This window comes from Cryptosporidium parvum, chromosome 3 (genome assembly GCF_000165345.1).
Source record: "Cryptosporidium parvum Iowa II chromosome 3, whole genome shotgun sequence".
NCBI classification, from domain to species: Eukaryota; Apicomplexa; class Conoidasida; order Eucoccidiorida; family Cryptosporidiidae; genus Cryptosporidium; species Cryptosporidium parvum.
Genome location: NC_006982.1, coordinates 816,141 through 835,375, shown reverse-complemented (window position 1 = coordinate 835,375; position 19,235 = coordinate 816,141). Strand labels below are relative to the sequence as shown.

General features: G+C 32.8%; 7 protein-coding genes and 1 non-coding gene across 8 annotated transcripts; 5 read left to right on the top strand and 3 right to left on the bottom strand.

Moving 5' to 3' along the window:
• Positions 1 to 274: 274 nt before the first annotated feature.
• cgd3_3360 (conserved hypothetical protein) lies at positions 275 to 1,930 on the bottom strand (the record flags this gene model as incomplete). The annotated part of the gene is made up of 1 exon (XM_626887.1): positions 275 to 1,930. One exon carries the CDS (start codon positions 1,928 to 1,930, stop codon positions 275 to 277), a length of 1,656 nt encoding a protein of 551 aa, XP_626887.1.
• Positions 1,931 to 2,488: 558 nt separating this feature from the next.
• On the top strand, positions 2,489 to 4,000 carry cgd3_3350 (hypothetical protein; the record flags this gene model as incomplete). The annotated part of the gene is made up of 1 exon (XM_626886.1): positions 2,489 to 4,000. One exon carries the CDS (start codon positions 2,489 to 2,491, stop codon positions 3,998 to 4,000), a length of 1,512 nt encoding a protein of 503 aa, XP_626886.1.
• A 1,068-nt stretch (positions 4,001 to 5,068) lies between these two features.
• Positions 5,069 to 9,406, top strand: cgd3_3340 (SECIS binding protein. pelota RNA binding domain containing protein; the record flags this gene model as incomplete). The annotated part of the gene is made up of 1 exon (XM_626885.1): positions 5,069 to 9,406. The coding sequence occupies one exon, from the start codon at positions 5,069 to 5,071 to the stop codon at positions 9,404 to 9,406; it is 4,338 nt and encodes a 1,445-aa protein (XP_626885.1).
• A 1,349-nt stretch (positions 9,407 to 10,755) lies between these two features.
• On the bottom strand, positions 10,756 to 13,647 carry cgd3_3330 (hypothetical protein; the record flags this gene model as incomplete). The annotated part of the gene is made up of 1 exon (XM_626884.1): positions 10,756 to 13,647. The coding sequence occupies one exon, from the start codon at positions 13,645 to 13,647 to the stop codon at positions 10,756 to 10,758; it is 2,892 nt and encodes a 963-aa protein (XP_626884.1).
• A 556-nt stretch (positions 13,648 to 14,203) lies between these two features.
• Positions 14,204 to 15,748, top strand: cgd3_3320 (putative phenylalanyl-tRNA synthetase; the record flags this gene model as incomplete). Its single annotated transcript, XM_626883.1, has 1 exon — positions 14,204 to 15,748. A coding segment is annotated over one exon (1,545 nt), but the record flags the coding sequence as incomplete, so codon positions are not given.
• Positions 15,749 to 15,875: 127 nt separating this feature from the next.
• cgd3_3315 lies at positions 15,876 to 15,947 on the top strand (the record flags this gene model as incomplete). Its single annotated transcript has 1 exon — positions 15,876 to 15,947. It is a non-coding gene; the product is annotated as a tRNA-Gly (tRNA).
• A 290-nt stretch (positions 15,948 to 16,237) lies between these two features.
• Positions 16,238 to 18,397, top strand: cgd3_3310 (uncharacterized protein with several coiled coil regions; the record flags this gene model as incomplete). The annotated part of the gene is made up of 1 exon (XM_626882.1): positions 16,238 to 18,397. The coding sequence occupies one exon, from the start codon at positions 16,238 to 16,240 to the stop codon at positions 18,395 to 18,397; it is 2,160 nt and encodes a 719-aa protein (XP_626882.1).
• Positions 18,398 to 18,813: 416 nt separating this feature from the next.
• Positions 18,814 to 19,173, bottom strand: cgd3_3300 (SOH1 family protein; the record flags this gene model as incomplete). Its single annotated transcript, XM_626881.1, has 1 exon — positions 18,814 to 19,173. The coding sequence occupies one exon, from the start codon at positions 19,171 to 19,173 to the stop codon at positions 18,814 to 18,816; it is 360 nt and encodes a 119-aa protein (XP_626881.1).
• Between the last annotated feature and the right edge of the window lie 62 nt (positions 19,174 to 19,235).

Here is a 19,235-nt window from a genome sequence, read left to right as displayed (position 1 = left end):
AATTCTCTATTTATGGAAAAATAACTTTATAACCCTTAATTGTGAAGTGTATTTTCCTCTAACTGTTAAAAAGTTTGGCTTGTGTAAGTGGAATCAAGTGTTGGTGTAATATATTTTGTTTTTTCCAATTTCTGATTAGTTTAAATATAGTGAACGGTTAATCTATAAAGTTTGAGTCATTTTGACTAATTGATCATATATGAATCACGCACCGATTTTAAGCAGTTGATTGTTTTGCATTTCTTGTTCCCATAGCTTTGAGTTCTAGATAAAATTATATTATTTCATTTTTATACATGGATGCGATTCCATCTCTTCCTTGAGTAATTTTAGGTATATGATCAGTGTTTTCCAAGGGATTTAGACCAAAATAAGAACGCCCATATTTATTTTTAATTGAGTTTAATGATACCAATAACTTTTTAGTTTTCTTGTCGATACTTTGCAAAGAATAAGATTCAGTTTTCGTGGAAAGTGTGTTATTTTTCAATATTTCTGAGTCCTCAATTGAAAGTTTTGAAAAATCTTGATCTAATTCAGAATCTTCAGAATCTGATATTGAAGAGTGAAAAGAAAGATCATTGTCACTTAAGACATGAGATTGTAAGTCTGGGGTATTTAGATAACGCGTACTCCATTCTGTAATTCCAAGAAATACCTGGTATTCAAAGGGTGTAAGAATAATTGGAGTTTTTAAATTAAGATTTTTAATAATATGGGATAAAAAATACTCAGAACAACCAAAAAAACAGAAAATATCAATATCTGGGAAATTTCTTAATTTTACTTCATTCACTCCAGTTAAAGAAATAATGTGAGTTTCAATCTTTATTTTTTTCCCATTATCTGCGTTTATCCTGTAATTATGCCTTTTAAAAAATTCAATAAGTTTCCATTCTAATTGCGTTATTCCAGGAGTAATTACAAAAGCGACATGATTTTCAGAATGGATTGACTTTGCCTTTTCAATAACAACAAATCTTTTAGATATTATAGAACTCAACTCATTCAAAGCATTTGGATTTAGTTCTATGCTAGAATCTGAGTCATTTACTTGGCACAAAAAAATTTCAAATAATTGATTATATCTAAGGAAAATTCTTTCCAGAAAAGAATTAGGAAGATTAGAATATTTATCATCTTTAGAAATAAAGTGGAAGAAAATTACAGATTCACTTGAAGTCATATTTTTGGACCTCTCAAAACGCTTCTCCAAATCATCAAGTTTTAACTCTTTGTCGTGCCCCAATTTTGATAGAAGTAAATCACAAATAAATTCCGAGTGTTGATCTTGAATACAGTCAGTAACATTTATAGGGGAAAGTTGGTATATGCAAATCTCTACATCATTGCTAGTTTTATTCAATTCAGAACTTCTTATTTTATCCAACAATGTCGTTTGAGAGTTGTTCTTTAATATTCCTTGGAATGAGAGTATCACATTCATCCTTTTCAAAGAATTATTCCCCTCAAGAAGCCTATTATTTAGCTGTTTATACAGAAAGCTTGTAATATCGCAGAGCGTATTAGATTCTGAAACATAAAAATAGTCAGAGGAGGATGGGACAAAGTAAACAGGTAGACGGAAGTTTCTAATATTATGATAGCAACTGTAACCAAAGTGTATTACTAAATCTGAATGTGACTTTTTGATATTTAAAACATCCAGACAACATGCTGGGTTTACAATATCAGATAAAACAAAAAATCGAATATTACATTGATCTTTAGAACCATCTTCTTTTGAAACTATACAATTTACTTGCTTTTCTATAAGATATTGAATTCTTGGGGCATATTTAATATCAGATACAGAAAATTGCAATGCAACAATTAGCCCTTCTTTGCCTTTTGAGTGTTTAGCTATCCATTTTGAAGTGGTTTGAAAATCAAAATCGGAGTAGTTCCCCAATTCAAGATTATGGTCCATTTCAACTTAAGAAATACGTTTCTGAAAATCTAAAAAAGTATTAACTAAATATTTATTTTGGACCAATATCGAAATCCTTACTATCTCAATATTGTTGAATCAACCCTTTACCAATTTACTAAAAATCAATTTTTGACCCTAATTTATATTATCGCTTTTTTTTTGTTTTCTTTAATATTAAGGTACCGGTGTCTCCCGCCTGAGACATGACACAAGACAATCTATTTATTTGTGTGAGTTTAGAGGGGAAATAGGAAGAGAAATTTTTTTTGAATATCGTTCATCCTTTAAAAAATCTAAGGTAAATTCTCTAAAATTTTTATTGGTTTAAATAAACATATAAATAAATATATATATATGTATATTTGTTGTTCACATTGATTTTTGAAGGAAGAATAACCGACTTTATATCAAAGTGGAAAAGAATTCATTTGAATATCTTATATGAAAAGTCAGAATCAGGTTAATAACTTTTTGAGATAGCTTACTAATGATAGGATTTGTGTATAACTTATCACAAATATTGACGGATAAATAGTTTTATTGAACCTAGTAATCATGATCGAAACAACAATATCTGAGAAAACCTTTTCACCGTCCTCTAGTGAAATTATGAGGAAGGCAACTAGGCTGGTTGACCAATTATTGATAAAAACTAGCAACGATTTTTCAAATCTAGAAGGAGTTGCTCTGAAGAATAACAATATTTCTGACTCAAAATTAGCAATCACAGAAGATAGTATCAATGTTGATTCAAATTCGATCACAGACTCGGAAACATTTTCAGCTTTAACTAGTGCAAGAAAGAATATTCCGAGTATTGATATAATTAAGAGGCTTGCAGGACGCCTAAAAAACAAAGATTCCGATACTATAAGCGAATTTAACTTTCCGAATAAGAAAACAGTGTCTAATGGCCAGGATGCTGGTGATTACTGCCTCCAAAAGTCAGAGAACTGTAGATCTAAGTCTGCCTCACCAACTAGTAGTGAAAATAGAGAAAAGAACAATTGTGGGTTATCGCACGACTTTGCCCAGATGAACGCGAAACTAAGTGAAATTAATAAAAGAGTGGAAAGTTTGAGTAGCAATATTGAAGATATTCAAGACGCTGACATCTTGGAAGATGGAGGCTATGCTAAGGTCGAAAATAAACAAGAACCTGGTAGGTTTGATGATGAAGGAAACACAAGCCGCAGAATTTACGAGAGGGACACTGAAGATAATTACTTAAGCCAACTAAATGTGGCAGTTTTGCAACAAGAGAGATTAAGAATGTGGGCAAGAGATAATGCAAAATATACCTCATCTATAAGTAATACGTCGGAGAACGGCAATAATCAAGAATCTGAACATATTCCTTTCTCAGATGTTTACTATACACACCAGTCTCTAAAGTATAAGAATGGCGAACTGACGAGTTCTAATGATGCCTTAAATTCAAGCGTGCTTTCCACAACAGTATCTGGTACAGCTGGTCAATTTGCTCACAGCAATGATACAACAGTGTACGAAGCCAAGACAAATTGCAGGAATACAGTTTCAGACTTTTCCAGGACCGTAAAAGTTTGCGCTGGTGGTGAATACTCAGAAAACAAAGATTCAGAGGTTGGAGGTGCTTCTGAAACTATTTCTTTTGAAAGGATTTCCGGTAGATTTACTGAGCCCAAAATTTTAAGGTTTATTCGTGTCGGGAACCAGCTAAGAAGGTCAATAACAGTAACACCTCTAGTGGAAGACCTACAGAGAGTCTTAAACGGGGAAGCAGCGAGTCTGGGATTCTCTTTCAATGATTCTGACTTTGACTCCAGAACTCAGTTCAATAACAAGCTAGAGAAACTAAGTAACTCTAACATTTCGCCTTTCAACCCATCTAAATCAACAAGTCGCCTTTCAAACAACATGGTTATCATTACAATAAAAGATAATGGTACTGGATTCAAGAGATCTACTAGATCAAGGACAATGGATGATACAATCTCTGTAGACAGTGCAGAAAGCTACGAAAAAAGTTTCTTTAGCTGCAGAGAGTGTTCATGGAATCCTACAAGTGCATGTTCAATTCAGTAGGAGCTGCTACTTAAGATGAACTATCCAAACTAAACGAGAGATACAAGTCAAAGTCTCCTCTCCTCATCTAGATTTTAGTGAGAAGCTTTTAAGTTGTCTAAATTTTTGTTTTTTAAATATTCAGTTTCAAAGTAGCGCCAGAGTTCCTTTTTTTCGGTGAGCATAGTGGACCGAACCAATTCAGGTAAATATAGAAATAAATATATTTTAATTTACTAATAGTTAGACACATATCGAAGTGAGTAGATCTGGAATAGAACTCCAATGAATACTTTATTTTTTTAATGCTTATCTCTTTTAAATTTAAATAGGTAGAAGGGACACCCGCCCAGTTTTGTGTCTAGCAGCCCAATAGTAGTAGACGCGAAATGCGTGGAAATAAGACAGAATTTACTTTTGAGTCAATCTAAACAGTTAGAAATGTAGATTAAGTTTAAGACATTCAGCGGTACCGTAAAACGTGACGTATAGATAGATTTATTAATAAATTATTAGTTAAATACAAAAATTAATATTGTCAGATAGTGGCAAGAAATAGATTGACTGTACGAACTGACTATTAACCTAGAAATGAAATAAAATTAATAAGTTTCTAAAATAAAGAATTTATTGGGTTATGTTGATCAGGAGGTTTGAACTGAACTTTGTTTATTTTGTATTTGATACAATCGAAATAAGTTGAGGCTCAAGATCTTCATATCAAATATAAGTTTGGAATCTTTTTCATTTTACTAAACAGGAGCATGATTGTTTAGATACAAATATTTAAAGAGTTTGGAACAGAGAATTATTTTCAAATGAAAATTTAAGCGTAAAAAAATATAAGGACTCGTATACTGTATGAATCTTTATGCACTTAGAATTTATAAGCTGAATATTTGAGAGCTTATTAATTGGAAAGTTTCTAATTAATTTTAGGGATTTTTCTAGTTTGCTAATTAGAGGCATTTTAGATTCCGAATCTATAACTCCAATTTGCAACGTAATATTATCGGTGTATTTACGAGTTAATACATAGACTTTATTATCTCGATCTTTTTCGTTTATAGGAGTTAATCCTATTGGCTAATGGAAAACCTCCTAGATAATAACTTTGAGCTACTAGCAAGCGAGCTGTTTGACGTTCCTAGGGACAGTGGAGTAGCTTATCTACAGATTGGTACCTCTTATAGTGGCAACAGCAATAATAATAATAATAGCAATAGTGGGCATAATAATGGCAATGGAAGTGCAAGAGGTAGCCAACAACTTGTCCAGCAGCAATCCCAACATACAAGAAATGCTAGAAGCGACTCACTAATTGGTGACATTAAAAATTCAAATATCACGGTTTCTGCTGTGGATGGTTCTCTTATCGATTTTAACAGCATTAGGAATATTGAAACACCTTCAAAAATTGGGGTTTCTGGTCATATTGTGGAAAGATCAAATAGAATTCGAATGGAACACGCTAACAATGTCGTTGACGAGCTTCAAGGATTTAATATTACATCTAGACATTCTGGAAATCGTAGTTTTGGTCGTCCAGAAGAATCATATCTTGATTTGGATGGTTCAATGAACCGTAGATCTTCTGATACATTTAGTGATGTGTGTGCTTATCAACAACAAAATAGTATGGGAAATAGTAAGAATAATAATAATAATAATAATAATAATAATAATAATATTAATAATAGTAATAATAGCGTTATGCATTCGAGATGCCACAATGGTTCCTTTTCACAAAATTCTCACTTGGGTTCAGCAGGAGGTATAATGAAAATGGCTAGTTGCAGTAACAATAATGGCAATACCTTCCATGATGAACAGGCTGAATTTGATACGGATCAACGCATTCAAGGGCTAATAGGCAGATACAATTCAATGTGTATGGATGACCAAATTTTAAAAATGGGTACTTACTCTAATTATATTAACAATTGTAATATGAATAATGGTAATGTTAACACTAATTGTACTACATTTGATACCAACTCTATTAACAACAAGAGCACTAATAATAATGGGGCTAATGCAAATGTAGATGCATTTCTTCCCCAAATTGACCATTGTAATACGGGAACTAGTGGCTCTATAATTGGAAATGGATTCTCTCATGAAGTGGGTTCCATAGAGAGAGATTCTACAGAATGTTACAGAGCTCACCAAAGCTATATTCAGAGGAGATTCGCAAACGGTGACTTTGGGACCTGTAATATGACCAACACTACCACCGTTTCATCTGAGATATCATCTTTGTCTGGCGTGGCAACTCCTGGAAGTGCATCTCTCAAGAGTGCCAACTCTACTGATGCTCTATCTCAGAGATTTAGAAACTCCTCTAATATTAGCCTTAGCTCATATGACATATCAGATATTCAAGGGTCAAATGGAGTGAATTTTGACAAGTTATCAACAGGCGCAATAGGTATGAGTAGTTATTCAAAACACTTGAATGCTATACCACTTGATGATAACGCTATTCCTTTAGAAGACTCTGTTTCTGAAATTAATTCAAATGGGAAACTAAGATTCAGAAAAAGTAGTGGTTCTACATCCAATTTATCAAACCCCACATCAATAATGGGAAGTATAAATGCATCAGGGAGGAGAGCCATTGGAGGTAGCGTCTGTAGCAGTGGGAGTAGTAGTTGTAGCACTGGGGTTGGAGGGAGCACTTGCAGTTTAGCAGGTAATAATAGCAGCGGCGCATATGGAATGAAAAGGTCATCTAAAAGTAATTCTCTTATTCATTCTAATTTTAGTTCTAATGGAGCCAATCCTTTAATAATTGATGAAGAAGATATATATCCCTCAATAGGACACTTTGCATTACTTGGATCATCCAATTCACAATTATTGGGTGTCATGAATAACCAGACGGAAGGTTTGGTTAGTAGTTTTAAATCAAGATCTGGATCTGCAAATACTGATTACATGTGCAGAAGTGGAATTGATACTTCGCCTTCTATTAAAGGAAATTATATCTCATACGGAGATTCCATTAATGGGATAGAGAGTAGACATTCGTCTCATCCAGCTCTCAGTAACAGCGATATTGGAGGCCCATTTGAGATGGACGGCAATGGAAGTCAATTCCAAAATATGTTTAATAGATTGATGGACGACAGCAATGGTTACAGAATGGAAGGCTCTTTACAGGGAATTGACGAGGTTGAATTTAGAGGTGATGGAAAATCATATTGGCAACATACATCTCCATACAAATTTTCTTCTTCCCAAGGAGTTATTGACTGGAAACCGCAACATCAACAACTTTCTATTTTTGAAAAGAATGAGTTTAATGATGACTTTGGCTGTGACGTTCCCTATAATAATTATTTAATTAACCGTGGCCAACAGCTTAGACACAAGTATTTTGGCCAACAGAAATTATATGGATTTCCTTCTAATATGAGTAACAAACAGCAAAAACAGTTGAAACAGCGTAATGGTGTTTCTCCGAATCTAGGGAATTTCGAAGCAAATCAAAGAGCACCGAATACTTACCGAAGTGGAAATTTACCTATATTATATAATGAAAACAACATGCTTAGATGCGAATCTAATATGTTACGTCATACGAGCCGTTCCGGTAAGAAAAATAGCAGTGGTAGCTTAACTGGTAGCATGCCAAATATTCCTTTAAATTCTGGTTTAAACATTCAGAATCTGAATGATCAGGGATATGTTGGGGTTAACCAAGGGCAACTACAGTACTGTAGGAAGACTTGCCCTCCCAATTGTACAATTCCTACTCATATTAATGGAAATATGTTTAGGAGGAAATCTGGCTCAGGAGTTATTCCATTTAATGGAAATCAATTGGGATTGGGTGTTGGTGGTGGTTCTATGGGAGTGATTGGTAATGGGGTTTCAAGATCTCTGAATGATTTGGCTTATTCTGGTATGTCCAATATTCCTATTTCTGGTCTAAGCAATCAGGGTTACTCTAAAAAAACTTCTGAGGATGCTTATTATAATAAGAATGGCCGGAAGAATGCCATTAATCATATCAAGAATAATAGCAATGCTTCTCATTCGTGTAACTCAAACATGACAGGCGGTATGGCAGGATTTGGTAATATGAACATTCATAACAACTTTCCGGCTGGAAGTAGCTCCTGTGCTGGTGGTTTAAGTGCCTCTTCTATTGATACTTCTGGCAATGACGCATCTCAAAATGGGCTTACACCCTCTTCAATTGCTGCTTTATGGGCAAAGGCAATGAGCAAGACTGGCGGTAGAACCGGATTTAGCAATAGAAACAAACACAGCAACTCAAATTCTGCTTCAAGTAATACAGACGTGAATAACAATGGCACAAACTCTGGCTCTTCAAATTTGACTGATTCTAAGAATGGAGCCAATGAAATTATTACATGCGCTAGATTCTCATCATTTTTAAGGAATAACTCTGGTAGACTTCATTGGCTTAGAGTTATGTACCATTATTTAGATACTGTGGATGCCAGAAAAATTCGTGAAGTTAATAAAGGCGATAATCTTTGTATGGTTGCAGTAGATGATATCGCACTAGAAGCTGTTTCAAGATCATTTGACCCATCTGAATGTGCGTACTGGTCAGAACCAGAAAATGGAGCTTTTGTACATAAAAATATCAGACTTGCTGTTGCTCATAAAGTTGGCCATAGAACTGTTGCGTCACCACAAAACTATGTAAATCAGATACTTACGGCATCATTAGATCATAGCGTCTCTATCCTATTAAACACTTTAAGAGCTATTGATGATCGCGTTCGATGGATGTCTACTGTTGTTAATAGTAAAAATGGAAGTGGCTTGCAGATTGATCTCAAGTCAAACAAAATTAGTAATTCATGTGTTATTCCTTCAGAAGGTGACTCTAATCAGAAGATCTCTGACTCCAAAAACACTATTGAAACTGGCTATACAATCACTGTTAATGGAAGTGCTATTTCTATTTCGAATACTGGGAACGCTTTAGGCGGTATTGAGGAAGGCACCAATGAATCAAACCCAAACCTATCAAACTCTACAAAGAACTTCCCAGGAAGAGTATTCACTGTTGGAGTTAGAGAAGCAATGAGATGCTTAAGACACAAAAAACTAAAGGCTCTAATTGTTGCTCCAGATATCGAGGGAGATGGAGTAGAAGGAAGCCTTAGACACCATGTAATACATATTCTTTTACAGGCTCAGGAATTAAATATTCCAACAATTTTTGCACTAAATAGGCATCGTATTGGAAGGGCAATGGGGAAACACATGAGAATGAGTGTTTTAGGCCTTCTTTCAATTAGAGGCGTAGAGAAACAATTCCAAGCAATTTCTCATACTGCCCAGCTATTACGCAAACTTTACCATTTTTGCATAGAGAATAATTTACCTCCGACTGAGGAAACATTCAAAAAACTTTCCTCTTCAGTAAATATCAATTAATTCCTTTCGTTTGTATTTAGCATTGATAATAATTATTATTCAACAAGCGTTATCCGTATTTAATAAAAAGGAGCATTTACGAATTTATTTTGTTAAAGACAATTACGATGGATAAATATACAGCTCATTATTTACATTTGTACAGAATTACCCAATTCGTTAAGCTTAATGGAATGATTTAATAATTGATTATTGACTAGTAATTTTGGGTTATTTTAATACTATATTATTACTATTTTTCATGATTATAACGATTCCTTTCATAATGTAACTAATATATATATATATATATATATATATATATATATGTATATGTATATATATATTTTTGGAACTTTGAAGAATTATGGTTAACAGTCTTAATTTGGCTGTTTCTAACTATAAATTAATAAATTGTACTCCCTTGCATGCATTTGAACTAGCTCAAGGGGATTCGGGAAATTATTTTATGCTATTTTAACACAGTTCTATAATTAGTCATTGATTTGGGATTCAGATGGGTATTAAGAAATAACCTTTCATTCTTCCAGAGAGAAACTGGTTTGGATGGCATCTTTTTGATTTAATTATTTGATACTTAAATTTTTGTTTTTCATTCTGGAGTGAATTATGTCGCTTTACAAATAATTAGAAAGGCCTCCACCTCGAATTTTGTTTCACCTGCGGACTAACGTCGAAATTGACGATTTTTTTTTGTAAAAAAGTGTTTCGTGATAGTAATGTTTAAAACTAATTGTTTTATCTTCATGTTCAGGTTTTCTCTGGTGTGTTTGTTTCTAAATATTGAGTTGTGACGTGTTTTACTATTAAAAACTTAAACATGTACTTCTCATTCGTTGAATATTAATTCATTTGGGTAACATTTGGAAGGAGGAAAGAAAACGAAATTAGAGGCTTAGAATGAATTCTCTTCAATCGATTAATAACTCTGCAATAAGTTATAATCACTAATTAATTTGTTATGGACTGTTGAAGTTACAGGTTTCAACTCACTATCTTCACCTGAAGCAAGTTTTAGAGTTATATAGATTTAAAGTCTAGCTCTACTTAAGATTATAGAATTAATAGCTTTGGAATAAACGAAAGTTGCCATGCTAAAGAAAATAACATAATCATAGTTGATGGATTTTTAATTTTAGGAATGAAATTTGTACAAAATAAAAAGAACGCTTATTATAGAATACTAAGTGTAATTTTTATATATTATTATCAGTGTATTAAAATTAATCACCAATGATCCTGAAATTCAATAAAAATCACGGCAATAAGTTTTACACAATCATAAGTTGGATTAAATGAACAACACATTAATGAAAAGGTAATAAGTAAAAAAGGTATTGGCTGACTTGTCAAGTATTAATAATGTTAAATATTCCAAATTGAGAAATAACTCTCTTGGATTGTAAGAAAAGTGCAAGCTGTTGATTTTCTTGGTCAATGGCTCCAATTGAATCAGCTGGCAAGTTACATAAGTCATTTGCAAGATTAGACGAATTTTCAGACGATGCAATATAAATGTTTGATGTCAAAGAACATGAATCTGGAATTTCAACATTATGGCAAAGATACAGTTTAGGAATGTTTTTACCGGATTGCAGGCCAAAACTAATACAGCTTTTCTCACTATTTTCTTTGCTTTCTGTTGAGATATAATCAGAGTACGAAGAATTCTTAGTGTTATCAGAAATTTGATTTTCTCCTGAATTGCTTTGTTGTTGAGTTCTGAAAGTGTTGTAATTTGAATAAGAATTACCTTCTTGTTCTTCAAGGTGGGAATTTACTGAGGCGTGAATTTGAACAGATCTATCAGGCACTACCGTCATCGGGAAATCTTGTTCTACAACTGTATGTTGAGGTTTTGATTCCGAATTGGATATTCTAGGATCACTATCCCTTATTTCTTCTTTAATAGATTCATTAGAATCACAATCATAGCGATCTCTATCTTCCGCAGCCTCTTTATTAGTGGAGACTTCAGAGTTACTCAAGTTAATGTTTTCTATACTGCTGTTATGTATAGCTTCCTTGTCTTGTATATTTGTGAACATTCTAAATAAAGCTGCTTCGCCTGGGGTTATTATTGTTAAGTCGTCTCCAGTGACTTCAATGATCTTATCAGTGTCTAGGCATTTACTATTGGAAATAAAAGCCTCTGCAACATTTTGATCACTTTCCTTTGAATCATTTTGAGCCGTGTTACATTTTCCGCACGGTTCTTCACGAACTTCAGATGGTTGATCAACATTTAGTTGTAGTTTTTCGCATTCTATCTCTACTGGAGGCACCGATTGCGTACCTGCTTCCACTTTCTTTGCGATTTTGACTCTTGTAAAGAGAATATTCTTAGCAAGAAATAAATTTGCGCACCTTAATAGGTGTTGGTATATGGATGATGGGATCTTACTTACTGGAGTTCTTGATAGAATGTGAAAGGAATAAAATGGAAGCAATTCAATCAACCCAGAGTCAGGAACAAGTCTAGACACCACATGTGTATCAACCAGAAAGCAGGGTTGCGTATTTACAGTTAAATTCTCCATAACTTCATATAGTCTAAACCTCAATGTCGAAAGCATTAGAGCAACATTTGGGAGTATAAGCATCTCTAGTGGTCTTGCTCGCTTACTATTTGGAGAAATCACAATACAGTCTGGCTTATTATATACAAGGGAGACTTTGTCAAAGCATGCACCGCCTGAAAATGTTCTACTCAATACATGAAGTAGTATTGTTGCAATTACGACAGATTCAGTGTTTCTCTCATCATAATTTTCGTTTGGATCATTGTTAACTAAGTTGAAGATTGATCCGCTGCAAAGTTCAACAGTCTTACTGCTGCCTTGTAGGGTACCTTCTTTAGTCTCAGTATTTAAATTAGAGTCCTCAAATCCATTGGAAGATTTCAGCCAATAGTTTTCAATCAGGTTTGCAACAATATAAACAATTCTCTCGTAGCCGCCATTAGCTCCGCTATACTCCTTGCCATTAACAAATATAACGTCTCTTTCAATATCTTTGGAATCCTGAGCAATATCAGTACATAAAGGATGATGAACAAAATTACTATTAGCATCCAAGTTGCTATTAGAACCATAATCTACATGAAACAAGGGATGGTCTATCTGAGAGCCATTTCTTTGATTATAAATCGAGTCTAAGGATTTTATTCTTATAGAGCATTCATCTGGATAGATTTCAGAGAAATCTACAGTCTGCTCAGCATCAGTTTCTATTGTTTTTTGATAATTATCATGAACTTTTAACGATTGACTGATACATGAACCCAATTTAAATACTTCAGAAAAACATAAAAGAGGAAGCCTTGACATATACAGTTTATAATCTTCAATGCAAACAGAGTTTGAAGGCCATTTATAAATGATTGGATTAGGTAATGAGCAATGACTTTCTCTTAAATCAATGGATGAGCCTTCGTTTGAAGGAATTGTAAATGCAGTGAAGAATAGTGAATTATTGTAAGATTCCAATCTTGATAAAATAATGGGGTTTAATAAGGCTGCAAGCTGTGAACAAAGTCTTAATCTAAGCTCTTCTACTCTGAAGATGTCAGTAACAACATCTTGAAGAATTTTCAAGTGAATAGAATGTGCTGCTAATATTCCAGAAAATGATTCCAAATTCTCAAAAAGTTTGGCAGCCTCCAACTCCTTGAAAAATGCCATTAGCATTTTGGATTGATCTACAAATTTATTTTCTTCACCATTACTCACAATTCTGTATGAAGAATTAGAAGCTTGAATAGATCCCTCAAGAAATTGAGAATTATTTAAAGTCGGGTCGCCACCCACTATATCTGTTCTAACTTTGGTTTCATTTGCCACTCTAATAATACCATTAGGAGAATCCAATATTGAAAGGTCAGTTCCAGCTGAATCATTCTTTTGAAACTTTGTAAGAATATCAGCACTTGAAGAACTGAAGTCTCTCTGAAGGTCTTCCTTGCTTTCAAGTAATTCATATGCGAGTGCATTCCCATTAGAACTGACTAATTTGTTTGGTTGAACGAGTAGAACATCCTTCAATAAACGTAAGCTGGACTCAAAAGACGTTTCGTTTATATGATGAGCTAAATCTTCCTTGCTCAAAGTTGAAAAAAATGATATTAAATCCTGAAGATCTTCATCAAGTTGATAGCAAGTCAGTGCATAGGGTGCAAGCGAATTATATGGAATGCTCACATCCAAAAGCGGATCTTGCCAATCTTCCTCTGCGTCGTTCATTAGAGGTTAGTTTCCTACGTTCATAACAAAAGTTCTCTCATATATGTTAATAATTTTGTTCTAAATCCCCCTTTATAGAAAAACCACTAGCTAACTCAATCTAATCGGACTACAAAAGCTAATTTACTCCGCCTTTAAGTATCATCAAACTAACTAGTTTGCCAGCGCTTATATATGGCGCTAATTCCCAATTTAATAATTTTCTTGTTAAAAAAAAAAAATCCATCGATGAAAAGACAAAAATTTAAGAGAAAGATAACAATGAACATATTATTTATTGAGTTTAAAAGTATTAGATAGGAGGATATACGTTTTGATTCTGTCATAACCTATTTCAATACTCGCAATAATAATTTTTTTTTTGTGATTTCTAGATTTTTCATTTGTAATAAATTGTTTTGTTAGTACGATAATCTTAATTACTTTATAGATTTTCATTATTAGCTATGCTATTTTCTTCTAATTTTAAGAGACAATTAAAAATACTGAAAGCCGCCTAATAATTGTTTTAACTATGTCAAACTTGGAAAAAAAATCATTTTTAATAGAGCATTAATCGTGTGATCAAACCATGGAAGTGGAACCTGTAACAATATTAGAAAAGCTTGAGTCGCTTAATTGTTCTTTAAGCAGTATTAGCATTTCAGAAGAACTCAAATGTGAGCATGAAAGAGTAATAGGAGTAATTAAAAGTTTGGAGTCCCGTAATATTATTAAAACACAATTTATTTCGGACAATATGTTATCTCTTACAGATGAGGGAAAAGACTATTTGTTGAATGGATCACCAGAATACAGGCTTATTAAAATTATTTTGGAAAAGTCTGATCATAAAATTAAACAAGACGAGGCAATGACATTTCTGGGAGGCTCCATATTTAAAATAGGGCTTTCAAAATGTCTTCAGAAAAAGCTGATCAAATTAAATAAAGAATTGGGACTAATAGAGATTCCTGCTGATTCCAACATGGATTTATTAAATACCGATGAGTTAGGGAAAAATCTTCTTATTGTGGGGGTAAATGGTGTTAAAGAGAGTCAACTAACTAAACAAGATTTACAAATAATAGCAGAATTAAAAAAGAGAAAACTTGCAATCTCACAGAAAATATCTTACTTCATGATTAATAAGGGGGAGGACTTTACTGTGAAGCTTAAACCTATGATTACTGATTTAACCCAAGAAATGATTATGAACTCAAGTTGGGAAAACAACGAGTTTAAACCCTATAATTTCAATGCAAAAGGAAAAAGACTGCCAAGAGGAAATATTCATCCTCTTACTCGCACTTCAAGAAAGTTTAAGAGAATTTTATCTCAAATGGGATTTGAAGAGATGCCTACTAATCGCTGGGTTGAAAGTTCATTCTGGAATTTTGATGCTCTTTTCCAACCTCAAAAACATCCTGCAAGAGATTCTCATGATACTTTCTTCTTAGAAACTCCAAGTACTTTCAGAAATGAAATGGAGTTGTCGAACGATCACATTGATAAAGTTAAAAAAGTACATGAGATTGGCGGATATGGATCAATTGGTTTATCTTACAATTGGAGTATTGAAGAAGCCTCTAAAAATCTTCTTAGAACTCACACAACAGCAGTTTCCGTAAGAATGCTTTATAAACTTGCTCAAATGTATTTATATAACGAGAACGGACTATCTTTTGATAATTTCCAGAGAAAGGCTTACTTCTCAATTGACCGTGTTTTCAGAAATGAATCAATCGATGCTACCCATCTTGCTGAGTTTCATCAGGTTGAGGGATTAATTGTCGACAAGAATCTTACACTTGCAGATCTAATCGGAACTTTAAAGACTTTCTACGAAAAGATTGGTATTTCCGATCTTAAATTTAAACCTGCATTTAACCCTTATACTGAGCCTTCTATGGAAATCTTTGGATACCACACTACCCTAAAAAAGTGGATCGAAGTTGGAAATTCCGGCTTATTTAGACCAGAAATGCTTAGACCACTCGGGTTTCCCTCTGACATCGTTGTGATTGCATGGGGGCTTTCTCTTGAAAGGCCAACGATGATTAGTTATAATATCCCAAATATACGCGATCTATTTAGCTTTAAAGCAAAAATATTTTCATAAATTATTAATATTGCTCTCGAATTGTTTTTTTTTTTTTGTTTTCTTTTTTTTAATTCCTAATGTAGACTTTTCGAATTAATGTTTGTTTTTTAGATTATAATCACTAAAAACAACCGTTCAGACGTGGGCGTGTATGGTGTAACGGCTAGCATCTCAGTTTTCCGAACTGATGGCTCGGGTTCGACTCCCGATACACGCACATTTTTAAAATTTTTTTTTGATTAAAGTTTGGATTCAATTGGAAATAATTATTGAAATTCATTAGAATCAAAAATATCTTCTAATTAGTTAATTTGATTATAATCTAAACTAAATATAATTCTATTTTAATAATCCGTTAAAAATAATTGGCGGATTTATTAATTGCTACCATAAGTATTTGTGCACAATAAAATTTCAGGAGAAAATCAACACAAATTTACTTCAAATTTGTTGCACTTCTAGTTATTGCATCTAGATAAATATACAATATAAATACATAATATTAGCATGAGGGCAGCTTGGGGAGCTTTGAAAGGTGCGGTTCAAGAACTTAACGATGCCTTGTTAGAGGAAGATGATGACGACCATGAGAAGAGCAGAAGAAACAATTACCCAGGACATATTGCTTATTCTAGGGAGAGAAATGATCATGTTGTAAATGACTATTTTAACTCAAATATTAATTTAAAAAAGTCTAATTACGGATCGAAAAATAATCTACGTTCTAATGATAACAATGAAGGCTTTATTAGTTCAAATAAAGAAAGAAATATTTTAAGTTTATCAAGCTCTTTAAATGATAGTAAAAGAATTGACTTGAAAGGCAATCTGCCTTTAGAATATAATCAGTACTCAAATCAAAATGTAATTATGCTTCAAGACTCAGAAAGTTCGAAAGAAAGTAACTCATTTACTGATGAAGAATTTGACTGGGGTTTAGATACAGAAAGAACCTTAAAGGAGAAATTAGATTCAAAAACTAACCAATTTTCTCAGAAAAAGGAATATAATGAAGAATTAGCCCAAAAGACTTATAAATTTGATTCAGGAGAAACTGAGGAAAAAAGTTCCGATATATATACTAGAACAAATAAATTAAATAAAATAGTCCAGCAAAGCGATTATTCGGAGGATGATGATTATAAAAACAATGATGAATTAATTGTAGAGAATAACTTTCCAAATAACTGCGAAAGCGAATCAATTGTAGTTACAGAAGATGATGAGGGATCTAATATGACTGATACGCTTGAGGACTGTGAAAATAAGCTTGAAGAAAAAATGGGAGAAGAAGTGGAAGAGAAAGAAGAAAAGAAAAAAGCAAAGGAAGAAGAAGAAGAAGAAGAAGAGGAAGAAGAAGAAGAGGAAGAAGAGGAAGAAGAAGAAGATGATGATGATGAAAAAGAAGAGGAGGAGGAAGAAGAAGAAGTAAAAACGGTAAGTAACTCCTCGGATGATGAAGACTTGGAAATATTGAATTTACCTAGTAAACACTCAAAAGAGTTTTCTGAAATATTTCAGATGGAAATTGGAAGTGCTGATTATCTTTTGGAAGTTATTCAAGGATATTATTCTGACTGGAATAGTATTAGGGATTCCCTTATTTTAGATAGAGAGCTGCTAATTAAGTTGGCTCCACCTCACTATGAATCGTATTTAAAAAACACAATTTTGGATAGATCAAAGCCATTTTCCTTAGGGTTTACTGTTTTGATTGGGCAGTGTATTTGCTCATTTTTACAAGAATTTAAAAAGAAGGCTTCGTTAATTGATAAACAGGAAGATAAAATTAACGAACTTTTTCAGAAATGCACAGAGTATACAACAAATGTTCAAAACATTGAAGCTGAAAATTACGAACTTAGTAAGAAAATTTCAATATTGGAAGATGAGATAAGTTTTCTAAGAGAAAAGAACGAAGAGCTTCTTAATAAAATAGAAGATGACACCAAAGAAAAAGACCAGATATTTCGCAAAAGGCTTGATGATCTTGAGATAGAGAGGAATAATTTAATAGAAAAAATTAATCTGATGATTGAAGAAAAATGCGAATCAAAAACAGAAGTTGATAAGCTGCACGAACATATTAATAATTTAACAAGTATTATTGAGGGATATCAAGCTGAAGAGGAACAAATTAATTCGAGGTATGAAATTGAACTCGAAAGAGCCCGTTCTCAAGAAAAAAAGTTACAATCGAGGTTGAGTGTTTTAGATTCATGCCAAGATGAAATTACTTCCTTGAAGGATAATATTACCAAATTAGAAGAAAACCGAAACTCACTCGAAAAGCAAATAGGCGAATTACTAGAAAATAATAATAATCTTCTAAACTCAAATGAACAAATAATGAAGCAACTTCATGATACTAAAGAGGAACAAAAGGAGTTCATGATTGATAAGAGATTTATCATTCAGATAATTCAGAAACATAATGAAGATGGATCAAGAATTAAATATAGGAATGATTTGTTCAACTTATTGTGTGATGCAATTGGTCTTTCACATGACGAGAGGTCCAATCTTTTTATTTCTGACGGTAGAAATAGTGGTAGCAATAGCAGAGAAAATGTGATTCATGATCTTAATCAGGGAATGGGATTTGCTGACTTATTCTACAATTTCCTAAATTCCGAAGTAGAGGAAAGTATGCAAGAAGCTAAATAGTAAATTACACTATCTCAAAAATCTTAATAACGCTTAAATAAAAAAATAGTTCCATGTACTAGTTGTTAATATTGTTCTAGAATTTAAATAATAATTAGCTTTTATTGTTTATCAGAAACAAATAATTGAAAATTTTTGTTATATTAGTCATTGCTTTTTAAACTTTTAGTCCAAATTATTGGATAAAGCATAAATAATTACTTTTTTAGTATGAAGTAAAATAAATACGATATTATCAAGACCTAAATTCACACTTGTGAAAAATTTGATGATTACTACTATAGAAAAAAGATTTTTTCTTTCAAATTAGAATCTCAACAAAAGTGCTCCTCGGAGCGATATTTAAATATTGGAATTCTACAATTAATCAAACTCCACAACCCCATAAATCATAGATGAATACCACTTTAAGTTATCTATAACTTTAAATGTTCTTTTTTTATGTCAGAGTAAATCCATTGATATGTTTGTTGTTCGCGAATAATTTGAATTACTTCTTCCTTCGACAAGTTTTTTCTGAAATCTTCGATCTGAAGCAGTCTCAGCATTTTAATACAATGGGGATAAGATATATACTTCACATATGGGAATTCACACCAATACAATAAATATTTTAAGTAATTGACGAATGACTCATCTTCAAAATATCCCTCCTTTGATAACCATTGAAGATAGTCTGGGTTTGAAAGACATTGCACAAACTCTAATTCCAAAGAGAATCTAGCAATAGGGTTTTCGTCTTCTATTAATAACTCACTTTCCCCTTCGCTTAACATTTTATTACTTATGATCAAGATATCAAAATCGCTCAATGAAACATATATACAAAAAACAAGCT